The following is an 18,457-nucleotide window of genomic DNA, read 5'->3' as shown; positions in this document are numbered from 1 at the left end:
TTCAGCTGCTCATTTGTCTTACAGAAAAGGATTTTCAGGAACTGGTACTTAGAATACAGCAATCGCATTTGCACACAAACGTAAAAAAACTCAGGAATCTTTATAGAGTCTAATATTTGGCAAATAATCTGAATCTCTAGAAGGACTGTCAGTTACCATGTATATTATTGGCAATGGCACTGACTTTACCTAAAATAAGAATTCACCTATTTAAATTAGAGTAGTTAAAGAAGCAATGCCCATGTCGACAGGCAAGCCAGTCTAACACTTTGCCTTTGGAGAAGTGAGGGTGAAGAGCTGGAGGCCATTGGGTCTGAAAGTCTCTAGTTAAAAGGCAGTCTTTTGGGCACGGATGTTAGCTCAGGGACAGTCTTCCTCAGCAAAAAGAGGAGGATTGGCAGTGGATGTTAGCTCGGGGCTAATCTTCCTCAAAAACTTAAAGAAATTAAAAAAATAATAATAAAAGTAAGCTTAAAAAAGAAAAAAAGGGTAATCTTTTTTGGGGGGGGTAGTAGTGGTGGTAGAAGGCCCCAGACCTTGTGTCACCAAGCCCCAAACAAACTGACAGTGCTCCTTCAGGTGAAAATATGAGCAGTTCTTAAGAATGTAAATTAAATCTAAAAGCTATAAAGAAGATTCTCTTGTGTGTACAGAACTCAGTGAAGAATTAAAAGGCTCTCTTTTTAATTTTGTAAAATTGGCTCCTCAAAGTTCAATTAGGAGGGGGAGGGGAGGGATTTAAGTCACTAGAATCCTTGATTTTGCCTCTGAGAAGGGGATATACATTTTGGAGACTGCTCAGGACAGTCAGGGATATGCCTTGGGCAACCTCATCAGTGTCACTGGAAAAATGATACACACTAACATGAGATGGCAGGACGCAATGTAAGGTATTTGTGGAATGGTCAGAAATACAGCTTATCTGTGTAAAATAAACTAGCCCCAATGAGTTACCGCTTATCGCCCTTTCTGTATTTAAAAAATAAGGGTCCCATATTTCCCCCTCCCAAACAGTCTTTAAAAAGCCCATATTCATAAAGTTTTAATGGAAACATGATAGTGTTCATTTTTAAGCGCTAGTTCTAGAACTGCACTAATACAGCAGCCACTATCCAAATGCGGCTACTGAGAACTTGAAATGTGGTCAGTCTAAGTTGAGATCTGCTGTAACAGTAAAATATACACTGGTTTTGAAGACTAAGCACAAAACAAAGTAAAATACCTCCTAAGTGACTTTTTATATTGATTATATGTTGAAATGATAACATATCAGATATACCGGGTTAAACAGAAATATAAAATTAAAATGAATCTCACCTGTTTCTTTTGACTTTTTAAATGCGTCTACTAGAAAATGTAAAATTACACATGGCTCACATTTTACTTCCATTAAGACAGCACTGTTCAGGAGCACAGAGCTTTGAGGCATTATGCTGATTCGGATTAGAACCAAACCTATTTGCCACTGTATGCTTACAAGGATATTCTTAAGATCATAATCAAAAACTAGAATCTTGGCAGCCTTCATCCCAATTCTGTGTTCTTACTTATTACTCCAGGGAGTCTAGATTACACTCGAGAAAAACCAAGAGCAACACTGGTGAGATGGTTGTTCACTTTATACAAATTAGCAGGTATCTTCAGTTTCAAAGGACAAAAAATATGAAAGCCCCAAATTAACCGAAGTATTGATCAAATTAACTTATATAGACTTTGACCATTCCATTTTCTTTCTTAAATACAGCCCCAAACCTATAGCTGCTAATGTACAGTTTGCCACAGGTACGCAACTTAAAGTTATCATCATTTAAAGATAAAAACTTTTGTACAAATGCCCAAATCACAAAATTTTAAAATAAACTGAACAGGTGGCTTTTGGCTGAAATACCTAGTCACTACAATGGAAACATTAAAGTAAGAAAAATTTACTCATTGTAGGTCTTCAAAATGACTAACAGATTGACATGAATTCAAAGTTCCAAATACTCTGAATTCTAAGTAATTACCTTCACATGCTTTCCCCTCTAAATAGTCACTATCATTCATATATTTATGTGTTTAGATAAAGAAAACTGAACTTTAAGTATCTGAGCACAAAATCTGCGAACAAGGAGCAATGTCTTGGTCAAGCACCTCTTGACAGTCTACGGAAATTGTTCTCTATGGAGCGAAATTGTGTTCTGTAAAAACACAAGGAATACTCCTTTCTTCTTGAAATGTAAACAAATTTTAAGCTCTTCAAGGTACATCCAAGATTTAAGGAGGCAAATATTTTTTCCCCCAAGTCTCTCTACTTCCTAAACCATAAGCAACAGTCTTGAACAACTTTGGCAAACTACTAGACTTCCAAAATATTACTGCCAAAGTAAAAATCTGAAAAAACTTGTAACATACAAAATGAGTTCAACATAGAGAACAAATTCCGAGGCAAAAGGATTTACAAATTTTGGAACTATAACACTTGTACTACGAGAATGTACGAAACACTGATCCTTTTATAATTCTGCAATGCTGCCTCAGACTCCTACAAATTTTCATAACAACTCATCTAGATTTCCATAACACCCATTTAGAATAAATGTGACTTTGTTGCTGTTCATAATAGAGTAAAGTCTTTCACTTTGATGGTTTAGACCTAGTTAAACAGAAATGGCTAAGTTTGGGTCTGAGATAAATGTGGTGTAGAAAGAGCCTGGAATTCTTAGAATGCACGCAAACCATATTCCATTAGAATAGTCCTGGGATCTCATTGAAGAGACTTTCAAATAAGTAATTAAACCTCCAACTGAAAAATATTAAACATTTTAAAATATATTAACTCACAAAATAAAGAAAGTGCAGTGTCACCACTTATGTGCATTTTCTAGGATTCCTTTTGAAATTCAGGCTAATGTTTAACAGTATTTCAATTAAATTATGGCATTTGAAAAAGGTTATACTTCTGGAAAAAGATCACATAAACATGCTTTTTTTTGGGGGGTATATGTTAGGAAAATTACAATAATGAATAATTAATATTGTCTTAAAATTTCTAAAATCACATTAAAATGATCATCTTTGATTGCCATTTCAGTAAGTTTTGATACAGGGTATGTTACTGTCCACTTACTAGTAACCAAAACACACATGGAACAGACTTGTAACAAAACATTCAGAATCAATTTATCTTCATGAGCTAAACATTTCTGAGACTTTAAGATTTGTGTTTGAGAGTACAGTACTGCAATGCTGGCTACATAAAATAGAAAATCTTTTTTGAGAGGAAGCTCAATAATCAGAGGCTGTATTGCATTTAAAGACTTAACACTGGCTATATACAGAAAGGAAAGCATTTCAATCAGAAACACTTCACATTACAGAGTTCTCTCTTTTAATATGGCAACATTTAGCAGCTTACCATTTTGACATTGAAAAGTCAACAGGAATAGTGCTACTCTTTTATCCTTTGGTTCCCAGTTATAAATAATGCAGTAACAATGCCTCTGGTTTTCACTTCCTCTTGGATGACATTTATCAGCAGAGGGAAACCTGAAGCTTTAGCTGAAATTTGGCAGCCCAAGAAGTGCACCAACTGCTCCAAAGTAGCCCTGTGTAATTTCAAACAATTATTAATGTAGTGCAGCTTTTACGTTAGCATAAATATTAACCACTATTAAGAACCACTATTTATGTATAATTTATTTAAGAGCATCTATTCAGAAATCTACCAATTTCTGTGTTGTCAGCTATTGTAAAAAAAATTTCCGTAAACCGCATTCTTTATATACCTTTGAAACACATATTTTTAAAGTGTAGCCTTTAGACATGAAAGCTTCTAGGGCTATTATTGCAGTTCTGGTCCCTCTCTCTTTTCCTCAACAAGATTCCTCTGGCTCCACCTGCCCCTCTCAGAGCATACAGCATGCCACGTGGAGCTGCAGAGTATGCCACTCTGGTCTCTCAGTGAGAGCAGTGGCCATGCAACATGGAGGCCTATAAGAGCAGAACAAACACTCTGAATCTGTGTTATTGAAATTCTTAATAATATATCCATTGGACTGTCAGAAACAAAATAAATCAAAGTGAGTTCACTTAATTGAAAACATTACGTGAACTGCTATTTGCTCAGATCAGAACTTAACCGAATGTAGTGAATAGGAAAAAAATCTTGAAGGATAAACTCCAAAATGTTGACAGTAGTTACCTCTGGAGATTGGGGTAAGGTTGTGGGAGAGGACTGAGGAGAATTTTCATTGCTAAATTGTCTATGTCTGTATGTTCACATTTAGCATTTGTTATCTCAGGAGAGAAAAAACAAAACAATATAAGAAAACAAATCCACTAAGTACACAAGCAGCCAGAGTCCTTAAGGAGCTCCCAGCTCTGATACTACTCTCCCTTGGTGAGAAGAACCGTGAAACTCTCATCTCAATGGTGTGTCTGCCAGGTTATAGTAACCCCTATCCTCCCAACTCAGAGTGAAGTGAGGGGTCCACACTACTGTAAACAGAAGTCTTACACTCTACCTATAAATACAGAGCAAGAAGGAGCAATACATGAAACTGCATATAAAAGCATGCTATTAAAATCCACAAAACATTATTTTCCTATCATACCTCATGCTCTAGAAACAATGCTTTCAGTTGACCTTTTGACCAATAATCCAGTGCATATGCCAAAAGTTTCATTGAGAGGGTATTGACACGTAAAAAGTTGCCAACAAAGACAACTCTGTTTATTTTCTAAAAAAAAAAAACAAGAAAAATAGCTTAAAAAAAGAATCATTAAGTCAATATTACAATACAATAGGGTTTACAAAATCTCTACTTAAAAATGTGAACAACTACTATCTTTTATTAGTGCTTACTACATTCCTGGTACATACCTCCATAATCCTTACATTTAAAAATTTGGTTCAGGAACGTCACTACACATTTGTCAAAACCTATAGAATGTACACCAAAAGCGAACCCAAATGTAAACTTTGCACGTGATAATGATGTGCCAATGTAGGCTGATTGTGACAAATGTACCAGTCTGGTGCTGGGTGTTCTGAGTGGGGAAGGCTGTACACCTGTGGGGTCAGGGGTATAGGAGAACTCTCTATACTTTCCACTCTATTTTGCTATGAACCTAAACTGCTCTAAAAAATAAATTCTACTTCAACAAAGAAAAGTTCTGGAAAGGCCCTAGTAACTGATTATAGATGAAATTTGTTTTTGAAAATGGCGAATAAATAATCCATTTAACAAAATAATTTGGAGAAACACGGATGAGATTAAAGAAGACAAACCAAGGAAAAGTATTTGAAATGAGTTTAGGATTAAAAAAAGGTGTAAATTTGCCAGTATGTTGCAATGTGTGCTCAACAATGACATGCAACCTGTGGATTTTATATACAGAGATGGAGAGCAACACAGACTGGGGCATGAGGTCGCACATCCAACCCGTAGGCTTCCAGCATCCTCTATTCCCAGCCTAATCCATCAAGTCATTCTCTCTGCTGATGCCGCTCACTAATTTGTTTCCTTAGATACCTCTAAGATTAGGAACTCTTAGATGGAGAAACTGGTGTTTAGTCTTCAGAAAACCTGTTTCTACTCTCACAATAATATATTGACTTTTGAGTATACATTTTTGCACACTGAGTTTGGAATAGTGTAAACTATGGCCTAAATTACTCTTTAAGTCAATTGGCCAGTGAAAATCTAGACCTACAGTGCTAAGAAAAAGGATCCCAGGGGCCGGCCCAGTGGTGCAGTGGTTAAGTTCGCATGTTCCACTTTGGTGGCCCGGGGTTCACCGGTTCAGATCCCAGGTGTGGACATGGCACAGCTCATCAAGCCATGATGTGGTAGGCATCCCACATATAAAGTAGAGGAAGATGGGCACGGATGTTAGGTCAGGACCAGTCTTCCTCAGCAAAAAGAGGCAGATTGGCAGCAGATGTTAGCTCAAGGCTAATCTTCCTCAAAAAAAAAAAAAAAATTATAAAAAATAAAAAGAAAAAAAAAGGATCCCGGATTACTGTCAGCCCTCAGAAGTGAAATATTCCCAAAACCTGGGTTAAAACGTCTGCTAGTGGCTCCCACTAACTTACTACATTGTTATTAAGAAACTTAAGAGACAGAATTCTGGATTTAAACATATAATAATTCAGAGGATTAATTTGGGTCTTTGCACAGTTTCTCTCTCTGCTGGAGGCCACTCTTGACCTTTATCTGTACCACGAATCTCTCACCTCCTTCAAATCTTTGCCCAAGGGTCACATGTCCAATACAGCCTTTCTTTAAGCACCCAATTATCAGCAATTTGTCCTCTGCCACTGTCTGGTCTACTCTCAATTCTCTTTATCTTGTTTGATTTTCTCTTTTTAAAAAATAGCACTTATCACGTAATCCATGCTAAACAAACTTAATACATCACTAGAATGGATGTGAGTTCCACACAGTCAGGGAGCTTTGTGTTCACACTAATGTACCCTGCATCCCGAGAACAATGCCTGGCGCGTGGTAGTCTAAGTATTCATTCAGTGAATCGATAAATGGATGAATGAACAAAGGGTTCCTACAAACGGCAAATTTCCCAATTCATTTACAGTATTTAATACTTACAAAAGATGGACATATATCTTACAAAAAGGAGGACAACATGTCTCCTTCAAATAAAAATAACCCAACTAAGAGGCCAATCTAGCAGTACATGCCTTTCCTAAGCAGACATCACGCACACTTCAAGTGAAGAACAAGTCTCAACGCCTTCATAGCCCTGTACAATGCTGCTTGATCCATCCGCAACAAGGCAGCACTGTAAAGAAGCCGAGGGCAGTGAGGAAACCTCCAAGGACTCCACTAGTCAGACGCAACATCAAGAGCACCCCCCCCTCGATAGTTAGTTACCTCAAAATGTCTTATGTTTAGAATTTTCTTTGGCATCTTTGAGATTTAGGTTTTGTCTTTCTGAAAGGGTTTCTGGATAAATATGAAATATAAATATGTATTCTATTTCTGACTTGAATTATCTGCGACTTTCTTTAAAGGTAATGTAACAACTGGGTATACAACATGCAACTTCATGAGTCCTGAGATTTAATGGATCAGGAAATCTCAATCCTAGAGGCTTCCTTAAGGAACAAGAAGTCCTGCTACATGTACATTCAACTCCAATTCAAATTTTTCATAATTAAAAATGTTTTTACCTCATTAACAGCACACATTCGTGCGATAGAACCAATGTTATTGGTGATAGTAACTAAAGTAGCTCTTGCTAGATCTTCTTTACTAACCGATTCTCGCTTCTCCTTATAAATCATATTTCCAAAACTGCAGAGAAAACAGAAACAAATAAAACCAAATCTGCTGATAACAAGCAACATTTCATAATTTTGGGGATTTATCCTACAGATAAATCTACACATGTACAAAATAAGGTGTGTACGAGGTTACTCATTGACCCGTTGAACTATACATAGCAAAGCACCGGAAACAACCCCAACATTCCATCAAATGATCACACAGCCACACAATGGAATACAATGCAGCTGTTAACAAGGTGGGGCAGGGAAAGGGGAGGGGGGAGGCAGGCAGGCAGACTAGGACATATTACTGTTGAAGAGTACATACAGTATGCTATATAACAGCATATGAATGCTACCTTCTAAAAGTTACCTTCTCTACAAGGGGAGGATAAGGATATGTGTATATTTACATAAAGAAGCACTAAAAAGATACTGAAGAATCCTATAGGGTACACTCGGGGCAGACTTCTTAATGTATACCTAATTTTTAAACTACATGAATGTTCAAAACTTAGAATCTAAACTAGGTAAGAGGAAGTCCACTTACAACTTCCTAATATATTTCTTTCTAAAAACTAAATAAGCAACACTAATTACAACATAAGTGTTAAACTTACCTAGATGCTACAGCCCAGCCTGGCAGACCAAATCTTTCATAATCTCCTCCATAAATATCACGGACCAGCTTGTCAGCTTGAGTGCTGTCTCCTTTGGATGCCATTTCAAGAGCCTCTTCAAAACTTTCACAGCCAGTCAATAAACTGCATAAACCCAGAAAGGTACCCCCTCCAAGGCTAAAAAGATAAAGAAACTTGATAAGTTCTATTTACAAACAGTATTCTTTCTCCAAAGTAAAAGGGTGGAGCATTCATTTATTCAGTAACACACAGGAAGAACATATTGCTAATGCTAAGTACTGAAATGTTAACATAATGAAGAAAGGTAAGAAAAATGTTTAGTAAAACCAAACTTATCAAAGAATAAACCAAACAGAATAAAAATCACTTGGTGGAAACAACATGAGGACGGAAGGAGATCTTTCATATCTTCACCTGATGTCTTCCACTTTGTAATTGCTAAAAGTAAATGTTTTTGTGTGTTTGGAAAAGGAGTAAATGCTAAAAATTAGTAACCATATGAATTAAAAGGAGAAAACTTGTAATTCTAAATGGTTTCCAAGAAATGATTTTGTGAAAGGCGTATTTACCTGGGCTGACAATACTGAAATCAATTCATTGTGATACATTAACATTTAATATGACCCAGAAATGAATACACTGAGAAAATTTATGTCAGCCTGGTCATCTTAATGACAGAAATTTACTTGGTCCTATTATTTTTTTGGATATGTGCACAAAATGTCATATCTCTCTAATCTCTAAAATTAAAACCTTTGCTCCCTAGTCTCACCTAAATTTCTAACAGGTTCTATCCCTGAATCACTGTTGGAATTTATTAAAAGACAGAATTTCCGTCTTTTAGAATTGATTGAAATAGGTAATACTTCCTTGTAATTTGTTGGCATAAAGAGTAACAATGGAAATAGGTTTTTAGCCACCACAGAAATAAAATGCTAATTAAACTGAAGGATCATTTATGTAGGAGAACTACTTCAAAATTAAAATGAGGAGCCGGCCCAGTGGAGGAGCGGTTTAAGTTCACATGTTCCGCTTCGGCGGCCCAGGGTTCACCAGTTTGGATCCTGGGTGTAGACATGGCACCGCTTGGCAAAAAGCCATGCTGTGGTAGGCGTCCCACGTATAAAGTAGAGGAAGATGGGCACAGATGTTAGCTCAGGGCCAGTCTTCCTCAGAAAAAAGAGGAGGATTGGCAGTAGTTAGCTCAGAGCTAATCTTCCTCAAAAAAATAAAATAAAATAAAATGAGTTTTTTCACAAATCAATCTCAAGTATTCCAAAAATCTTTCTTCCTCAATTTAATAAGTAAGAGTCTCCACCCTCCTTAAAAGTTGATAAAGTACATATCAGAATCAAGGAAACTTTTTAAAATCTCATTTCACATTTATATTTCAGGTCTTACAAAAAATTTTAGGGGATATTTGGAACATTAATGCTATCCCATCAAGAGCTCATGTTAAATTCATCCTCCAAGAATTAATTACAATATTGCCCAATACTCCACTTAAATGTGAACTGAATTATCATGTCGCAAACTTTAGGCTTAAAATACACCTATAAAAAAGTGAAAAATAAGCAAAGAAGAAAAATGCTTTGGCAAATAAAAGTTATTGGAATCATTCCAGATAAAAACTCACTCATCATTATGAAAGTTCTGATGCCAAGTGATGCTAAACAAATATAAATATTTAATGATTTTTGTGGGGCTGGCCTGGTGGCGCAGTGGTTAAGTTCACACGTTCCGCTTCGGCGGCCCAGGGTTCGCCAATGAGGATTCTGGGTGTGGACATGGTACTTCAAGCGATGCTATGCCAAGCATCCCACATATAAAAGTGGAGGAAGATGGGCATGGATGTTAGCTCAAGGCTAATCTTCCTCCACCAAAAAGAAAAAAATTAATGATTTTGAGTCTTTATATACATACCTTAAAAAACAATATTATGTGCAACACTTTAACGTATATATCTACTTTTTTTTGGTGAGGAAGATGGGCCCTGAGTTAACATGTGTTGCCAGGCTTCCTTTTTGCTTGAGTAAGACTGTTGCTGAGCTAACATCTGTGCCAATCTTCCTCTATTTGGTATGTGGGACACTGCCACAGCATGGCTTCATGAGCAGTGTGTAGGTCCACACCTGGGATGCAAACTGGCGAACCCTGGGCTGCCAAAGTGGAGCACACGAACGTAACCACTACGCCACTGGGCCAGCCCATACATCTACATTTTTTGCTGTTGCACAAATGCATGTTATTTTCCTGATGAAGTAAAATATTGATTTTACAACTTCTGTGTATAAAAAAACAACATGAATGCTGCAATAAGAACAAAAAGGTTACTACCTTGTCCCAGTTACTCGTTTATAGTTGTCTTTGGAATGGACTGCTAAAATACTGACTCCTGAACCAATATTCACTACCAGCAGTGGATATGGATCATCCAGGTTAAAAGGCATCTTTTGGCATCGCTCAGGTTCTGAGGCATTAGCAAAATAATAGCACTCTGCTTGTCCATTGAAACTGACAGAATCTATATACAGCAAGCCCTTTACAAGGCAGTCAAGTTCATCCAGTTTGTGCAGGTGGAGGTTTCCAATCTGTTTAAAAAAAAAAAAAAAAGACAAAAGTTTCATGAAGTGAACAAAGGACAGCTTTCAAACTACTTGACTCAACTGTCTTGTATAATTTTCATGTACTTTACAAAACTTCAAAATCATCTATGATCCCCACATTTTCACACGTTGTGTTTCATGCCAAAATCTCTTAGGGACTTCATCTAGCCCAGTGGTTCTCAGCGATGGTGGTATTACTTTTGGAGGCATTTGAGAAATCTGTGGGGACATTTTAGTTTTCACAAAGATGGGGAGGAAGGAGGACCACACTAACATTTAGTTGGTAGGGACTTGGGATACCAGACGCCAGCAATGGGTGGGACAGTTGTGCAAAGCAAAGAATTATCCCATTCCTGCATAATCTTTGAGCATTCTGACAGACATTTTTGTAGATGGCAGCAGGAAAATTTGTTTATAGTTATCTGAGCCTATGTAAGCACAAAGTATTTTTCTGATCTATGTACATAAACACAAAGTATACTTTACATGATTTTAATACATACTAAATTTGCTAGGAATGCAGCCACCATATAAACTTAAGAAATACTGTACTTTTTATTATTTGGAATTTTACCAAGTGTTGTTAGCATCCTGGAAAGTTATGTCACCATTTATGGTATTTAATTCTCCAGTAAAGCATACCATATCAATCTAGCATCTGTGGCTTTAGAATTCATGGTGAATCTATGTATAGGCACAAGCCTTCTAAGTATTTCATTATGCCCTCTTGTGTGATCATACTAGATAACCTATCTACTAATATATATACCTATATACATACATATATATATATATATATATACACCTTCATTTCCTGTCTTTATAATTCAGGTACAAGTTTAAAATTATTAAATTCACTTCAGGTTAGTAAAGGATTATAAAATATTCATTATAAAAGATTTCAGCTTAGACATTACTTCCTCTGGGAAGCTTTTCAATTTTCTAGGACTTCTTAAGTACCACTCCTCTGGTGTTCCCAGGGCACCTCTTATTTTTTTTGAGGCCGATTAGCCCTGAGCTAACTGCTGCCAATCCTCCTCTTTTTGCTGAGGAAGACTGGCCCTGAGCTAACATCTGTGCCCATCTTCCTCTACTTTATATGTGGGCGCCTACCACAGCATGGCTTGCCAAGCGGTGCCATGTCCACACCCAGGATCCGAACCGGCAAACCCTGGGCCGCCAAGGTGGAACAGGCACATTTAACTGCTGCGCCACTGGGCTGGCCCCCCATGGTACCTTTTTTCCATAGTATTAATTATAAGGCACTGTATTTTTACATATAATTCATTTATCTGTGTGGTCTAGAATATTGTACTCTTTGAGCATTAATTCTGTCTTTATTCCTAGCTGAGTTCTCAGTGTCTATCACAATACCTGAGACACACTAGATGCTCAAATATTAGCTTAATAAATGACTGAGCATCAACAAAAACAAATCTAGAACTTCACCACTAGAAAATATCGATACTTTATTAAAAAAAATTACAACTCCGTATTTGGATACCAGCATCTGGCCAGGTGAAAGCTGGCTTCAAGGAGACCACTTTTGGCAAGAATACTGGCAAACATTAAGTAATACATGTCCAAACTAGTCTCAAATTCATGAAATTTATGTTCAAATTACTCAATAAATTGAATACAAATCAGTATAATCCATCAAAAGAAAAAAATTTTTAATAAAAATTTAGACTTTTAAACTACCTCAAATTACAAGGGGCTCACTTACGTAAGCCATATAAGTGGTCACTTATGTTTTATTAAGAGACTTTTCTTACAGAAACTTGAGAAACCAAATGGTCCACATGCATATTTTCAAGGAAAACAAATTTCAGCAGCCCCAAATACCAACCTTTTAATCTTTATTCTAATGAGAAAGATTAGAAGCTTGGCAAACCCCTACTAGCACACAACTCAAATCAAGGCTTACATAGTCCTCTTGCCATCTCCAAACAACCCGCTTTGAGATGAACATGGTAGGGTTGATGGTATAAAACTAGGAAAAAACGGCTGACAGACACTTTCATTCAGGTGTTGACTAATCAAGACACTGGCTTCAGCTGGGGTTTGGGAAGGAGACGGCCCTGGGAAAGATAACTATGGATAATACTCAAAAAGCCATGCAAACAAAGGACAATAATAGTGAAAAAATTCAAACCCCATTTATATATGGCTTTGTACACTGCCAAACTCATTGAAATCCCCTTTTATTGTAGCTTTGCAGCAGTCTCTAAACTTAGCAGGTTTTACCAAATACTACGTACAACAAGCCCAAATCTGGGCAATTTTTACTCGTCCTATAAAGGTATTTAAATGTTCTGAAATCAAACACTAGTCATGAATACACACTTCCTCTGCATCAGCAGGGGGAACTAACCTAAGAAACAAGCTAGATGGAAACCTAGTCTCCTATTTTAAAAATTGAAGAGAATGGGTATCAATTGTTGGCTTTGAGTAACAGATACCTACTGTGCGAAAATCTTTTTCAAACTTGTAAGCACCGCCTCCTGTAGCACATAGCACCGTGTGTAATGTTGAGAAGTTTTTATCTCTTCCCATTTGGATAAAAGTAGGCAGGTCCTGGGTTGGAAATCTGATAAAGTGCAAGTTCCCTCTTCGGCCAAAAAGTGTTAAATCCTTCAGTTCTAGGTGTACATCCCGAATACCAGTGGATCCATAGGCTACATTAGAAGTCAAATACTTCCGGATGCTTTTTAAGCTCTCAACTTCTTCTTGTTCCTCCTCTGCTGTGATATCAATAGGTTCAAAATATGCGAGTTTTACTAGAGTTCCCCCAATGTCCATGCCAAACCACGGGAAGGCTGTGGATCAAAAAAAATACATACAGATACATATAAATTTTGGAAATGAAAATTAGGGACTAGTTAATTAGCCACAAACTTCATTTACCCTAAATCATGCATTCAGTCAATAATACTTAGGAAATAAAGGCATGTCTTCTATGTGCAACTCCCTTTTCCCCTTCAGCGTTACTGTGCATATTTTCTAAAAATCCCTAATATAGGATGTTTGGAGCTGGCCCAGGAACTTTTCATTCCTGGGTTGGTTGGCATTCCTTTTCATTTATTAAATACTCATCATATGCCCCAGGGGATTAGAAAAAATTTGGACAAATTCTGTTTTAATAAGTAGGTCATCACCTAGGACTTGAAAACATTTCTATAAGAATTTTAATGTAATAAAATTGGCCTATAATCACTTCAAGTAACCCAAGGGAAAATTACCTCCTTAAAAAGAAATCTTTTTCTTTGTTCATTCAGCATATTAGGTTTCTTTGATACATCTGGTTAATAAAATTCGCTGGTGATAATGTTGAAGGTAAGTCTACCCGGCAACGAGCACACTTGGGCAGGCAGCATCATTTGGGTTTGGGACCTGGTGGTCTCACTAACTGGGCTATATGACTTTGGAAAAGACATTAACCTCTCTGATTCTTCGTTTCCTTAAGGTCTATTTCTATTCTCTGGGATCTTAATCATTATGACAGAGAATCAAAAATAATTTAATACTTAACATACATGGATTACAAAATACCTGATAAAATGTATTTAATAGTTTTTTAATGTATAAGTTGTTAAGGAAAACTATTTTCTCTAAAATTCTAGTTTGTTTCCTAAATAGTCATATTTTACTTAGATACATGTGTACCATTAGAAACTGGGAACATACAATTCAATGAGAGGATTCTATAGATTTCTCTATTTTAGAATTTACATTTACTGAAATCATTAAATTATACTGGATACGAAGGAGTAATTCTCAGTATCTTCTTCTGGAGAAATAGCTCACTTGTTTCTGTATTTGAAACCCATGTTGCAGATCTAGATTTACATTAAAGACAATCTTAAAAAAGAAACTTTTTTTAAAAAAAGTAAAATGACTTAAGACCATAATTTGGGAAGGTAGGGCAACAAGACCCTGAACAAGCACTATGCTTTTACGTCACCTATAGATCTGTTTAAACAAATAATAAACAAATCTTAGTTGTATAAACAACTAAGATGCAGAAGAAATTGACTAAATTTTCTCAATTTTGCTGGGTGGCTAGCAATGGAAGCCATCTTAAGTTAACATACTCTTGAAACAAATGATAGGCCATTTACAATTTTAAAAAAAGTAGAAACCATATAATATATCCTTAGGTAAAAAGAAATGTGCTATCACTAAATTTCGTTTTCAGTTTATTCATGAAATCTAGGATTCCTGCTTAAAGAAATTCATGTAAAAAGTTAGATATCACCTTTCTCCCCCTTGTTCAAATAAATCAGTAGTAGCAAGCAGCAATACCAACAGTTTCAGAGGGGAAATTCAGACCAAGTGTTTGCTTGGACAAACAGATTTAAAGAAAACAATATGTAACAGCTCTCTTGATCCAATACACCAGAGATTCCTTCAGAATTTTCCCAATCGACTGAACAGATATGTAATGAGGACACTTTTCAATGAGCATTAGATAAAACATAGGGTTCCTTCCAATATTACATAACCAAAATGAACTGTATTTGATTCTAGATTTCATGGGGAGGGGGCTGTGGAAATCAATTTCCACATAAAGTACATTTTACGATAGAAAAATTTCTACAAGGTGAGATTTATTAAGCTAAAAACCTTCACCTTCCAAAATTCAAAACACATTAAAAATCATTTAATGTTTATAGTTTTTCTTTCTGTGCCTTTGACAGTGTCAAACACACACAGGTGTCAAAATATACATACAAATAAAAATGTTACCCAGGGAGCAAACTACAAAGCTGAAGCATTACCAGGTTCAAAGTTCATGCCATTTTTACTTTCAGTCAGAAGTCCCTGCATGGTCACACATTTATAAATACCTGAATCTGGCCGTTCTTTTTTTCTTTTCAGGGAAAGATTCACCCTAGACTAACATCTGCTGCAACCTTCCTCTTTCTTCTTTTTCCCTCCCGAAAGCCCCAGTACACAGTTGCATATTCTAGTTGTACATTCTTCTAGTTCTTCCATGTGAGCCGCCACCACAGCATGGCAACTGACGGGTGGTGTGGGTGGTGTGGTTCTGGCCCAGGAACCACGCCTGGGAACCAAACCCAGGCCACCAAAGCAGTGAGCACTGAACTTTAACCACAAGGCTGATATCATCGCTGGCTCTGAACACTGCCATTCTTAAAAGCAAAAACTCCAATTAACACTTATCTGAAGAACCTTTAATTCTTATACAAAACTATGAATTAAATTTCAAAGGAACTTTACTGTCTATGAAAATATTTCAACTTTATAGATAAAATATTGGAGAGTAAGAAATTACCTACTTTTCTAAAGCTATGCATGAGCAGAAAGGTTTTTAACCCCAAAGGTATATCAACAGCCAATTCCAAAATACATAACTTAGGAGCAGGTAGTAGAAGGGCTCACTGAAGGAAATCCTGTTTCTGAAGTCTAGAGTGCACAGAAGTGTTGTTTGACTCTTTCCCAGAGAAAGAAAATGACTGTTTAGGTATAATTATCACTAAAATAATAAAGAAAAACAAACAAAAACCTTCCATTACTTCTTCTTTAAAAGGATTTTATTGATCTATTTGCAGGAAACAACCAAACTTGTCCTATCTCAAAAAGAAGACTTTACACAAAAAGGAAAAAACACTTGTAAGCAAAGCTATATTATTACAGTATATTAAATGTCTCATTTATTCATTTTAAATTACATTAAATATTGAAGGATATTATAAAATGTGTATAGTAGGTAAGGCATAAAGAATAACACAACCACCACCAACCAGGAAACTCATGAAACAGAACATTACCCTTCAATTTTAAACCTTTGTGCGACCCACTTGTCTGTATAATTGACTAGAAAAACAGAAGATTCTAAGAATAACTGCAAATTACATTAGAAAAACGATAGGATTTCCTTAAGGGTTACTGCCCACAGAGGTAGGTTTTTAAAATTAACAGTACAAAAAGGCAAGACTCATCTCACATCCAGCCTATTAGATGTCTGTTCTTTTAGTGCTCTCTGTTCTTAAAGGATGGGTAACTAGAGATACCATATCACAGACGGTGAATTTCTTAGTAACCATAATATGCAAACCAGAACATTACATGTCCCTTCTATTTCTAGCAGATCTCAGTTGTGACAATTTTCTTCTTAAAATCAGGAAGGTAGAGACTGAAAGAGAACTCAAGTCTTGCCAGTGGCTCCAATAAAGGAAAAAAAAAAAAGTTGGTAATGGCCACCTTTTGTATAGAGATCCTTTCAACTCAGCAGAGTTCTGAAACTCATTTCCTTACACCAGAGAAACAATCACCATTCAAAAAGTATGGGGGAGGCAACAAGAACACAGAAGACACAAATTCCTAAGTATGATCCACTCCTATCATTTAGCAAGTGGTCTAATTACCAACTTTTACATTTTCCATGCATTAAAAAAAAATACTTACGTTTGTTATTTTGTCACTGACAAAAATGAAAGGAGGAGAGAGCATGAAGCTCAAACTTTATTTATTTGCAGTGAAAGTATGAGATAAGTACGACCATAAGTCCACTAATAGTGCCATGAGGTAAGAAAAATTTCAGTTTTCTAAGAAATCAGGAAAGTATCTGTATCTATAGCTTTGTTCCTTCTAGCCAAGGGGCAGGTTAAAAGTACGTCATGAGTGCATAAGCAGCCTACTTACTGCGTATAACCTAAATGTTTCTTATTCTTTTGAAAATAAAACTCTCCACTGCCAAGGTGAAAAAAATGAATAAAAATACACATTTAAAAAACAAAACACAAACTCTATAAATAAGTACTCTGATTATGGCAAGTATACATTACCTTCTCCAGACTTTAAGAATTTTCTAGAATCTCTCATGATCTATTATATACCCTTCAAAAAAATAATAGCTTCTATTTCTCACTTGAGCTTAAAAGAGCTGCCTTTACTTCCCCATAAGTAACAAAAATATCCAGAACTACCATAAGCATAGAGTGCTACCAAGAATTATCTTTCTTACCAGGTAGATTACGTACACAAAAGAAGAAACCTGCATGTTCAATCATCTTTTTAAATGATTCAACATAGTAAGATACCTCACCATAAGGACAGACTGTTAATTTCTAACAAGCTGTGTTATAAAAGTTTGGTATCTTGCTGAGTGTTGGTAAAGGGGTGGGGGAGAAGCATTCAAGAACTATTTGAGTGCTACTGGCCCCATGCAGATTTGATCCCAAGGGGATCCTATGCCAAATTAGGATTTAATTGTTCTTTAGCAGAAAGAGAAACCAAAGACTGAAAATATTCAAAATATTACTGGATTATTTTAAGGAACAAAATTCTAAAATAGGCATGTGCATTGGTCAATTCCAAAAACACTTCAAGTACTTGGATAAAAGACATTTCACTCTTCCCAATAATCATTCCAAATTAAAATGCTGGTGTTTTGAAACAGACTAAGAAAATAACCATCTTCACACACCTTCAGTACTATAATTCCTCAGAAAAGCTTCAGGTAAATATTTTTTTCCCTTTGGTAAATTAGTTGCACCTAAGAGGATATCAGAAGCTAACATCTCCAATTGCACCTTATTAGGAAGCGGTAATTCCTGAGTAATGACTCAATTTTCAAACAAGCCAATCAAATTATATAGAAGCAAACTACACACATATGCTACATACTTCTCTCTGGTGTTGACAAAAACTTCAGGTACCTTACTGTATGGGTTAGCAAAGGACAGACTCAAAAACCTATACTGCATCAAATTAAAAAAATATGTATGGGGCCAGCTCCGTGGCCGAGTGGTTAAGTTCGCGCGCCCCGCTGCGGGGGCCCAGGGTTCAGATCCTGGGCGCGGACATAGCACCGCTCGTCAGGCCACGTTAAGGCAGCGTCCCACATCCCACAACTAGAAGGACGTGCAACTAAGATATACAACTGTGGATGGGGGGGGGGGGGGGGGGGG

At 36.5% G+C, this 18,457-nt stretch overlaps 1 protein-coding gene across 1 annotated transcript in view; it reads right to left on the bottom strand.

The window, feature by feature from the left end:
• Positions 1-502: 502 nt before the first annotated feature.
• Positions 503-18,457, bottom strand: part of PANK3 (pantothenate kinase 3) — a 21,871-nt gene continuing 3,916 nt past the window's right edge. The window contains exons 2-7 of the mRNA XM_046666247.1: positions 12,987-13,339; positions 10,252-10,505; positions 7,894-8,070; positions 7,178-7,301; positions 4,596-4,721; positions 503-3,587 (exon numbers count right to left, since the gene is read on the bottom strand). Coding sequence (XP_046522203.1) covers positions 3,537-3,587; positions 4,596-4,721; positions 7,178-7,301; positions 7,894-8,070; positions 10,252-10,505; positions 12,987-13,339 — 1,085 coding nt within the window. The 3' untranslated portion in view covers positions 503-3,536. The remainder of the gene's footprint in view (positions 3,588-4,595; positions 4,722-7,177; positions 7,302-7,893; positions 8,071-10,251; positions 10,506-12,986; positions 13,340-18,457) is intronic.

Source organism: Equus quagga, chromosome 7, assembly GCF_021613505.1.
Source record: "Equus quagga isolate Etosha38 chromosome 7, UCLA_HA_Equagga_1.0, whole genome shotgun sequence".
Classification (NCBI taxonomy): domain Eukaryota; kingdom Metazoa; phylum Chordata; class Mammalia; order Perissodactyla; family Equidae; genus Equus; species Equus quagga.
Note: the sequence above shows the minus strand (reverse complement) of the source record. Positions and strands in the feature narration are given on the sequence as shown.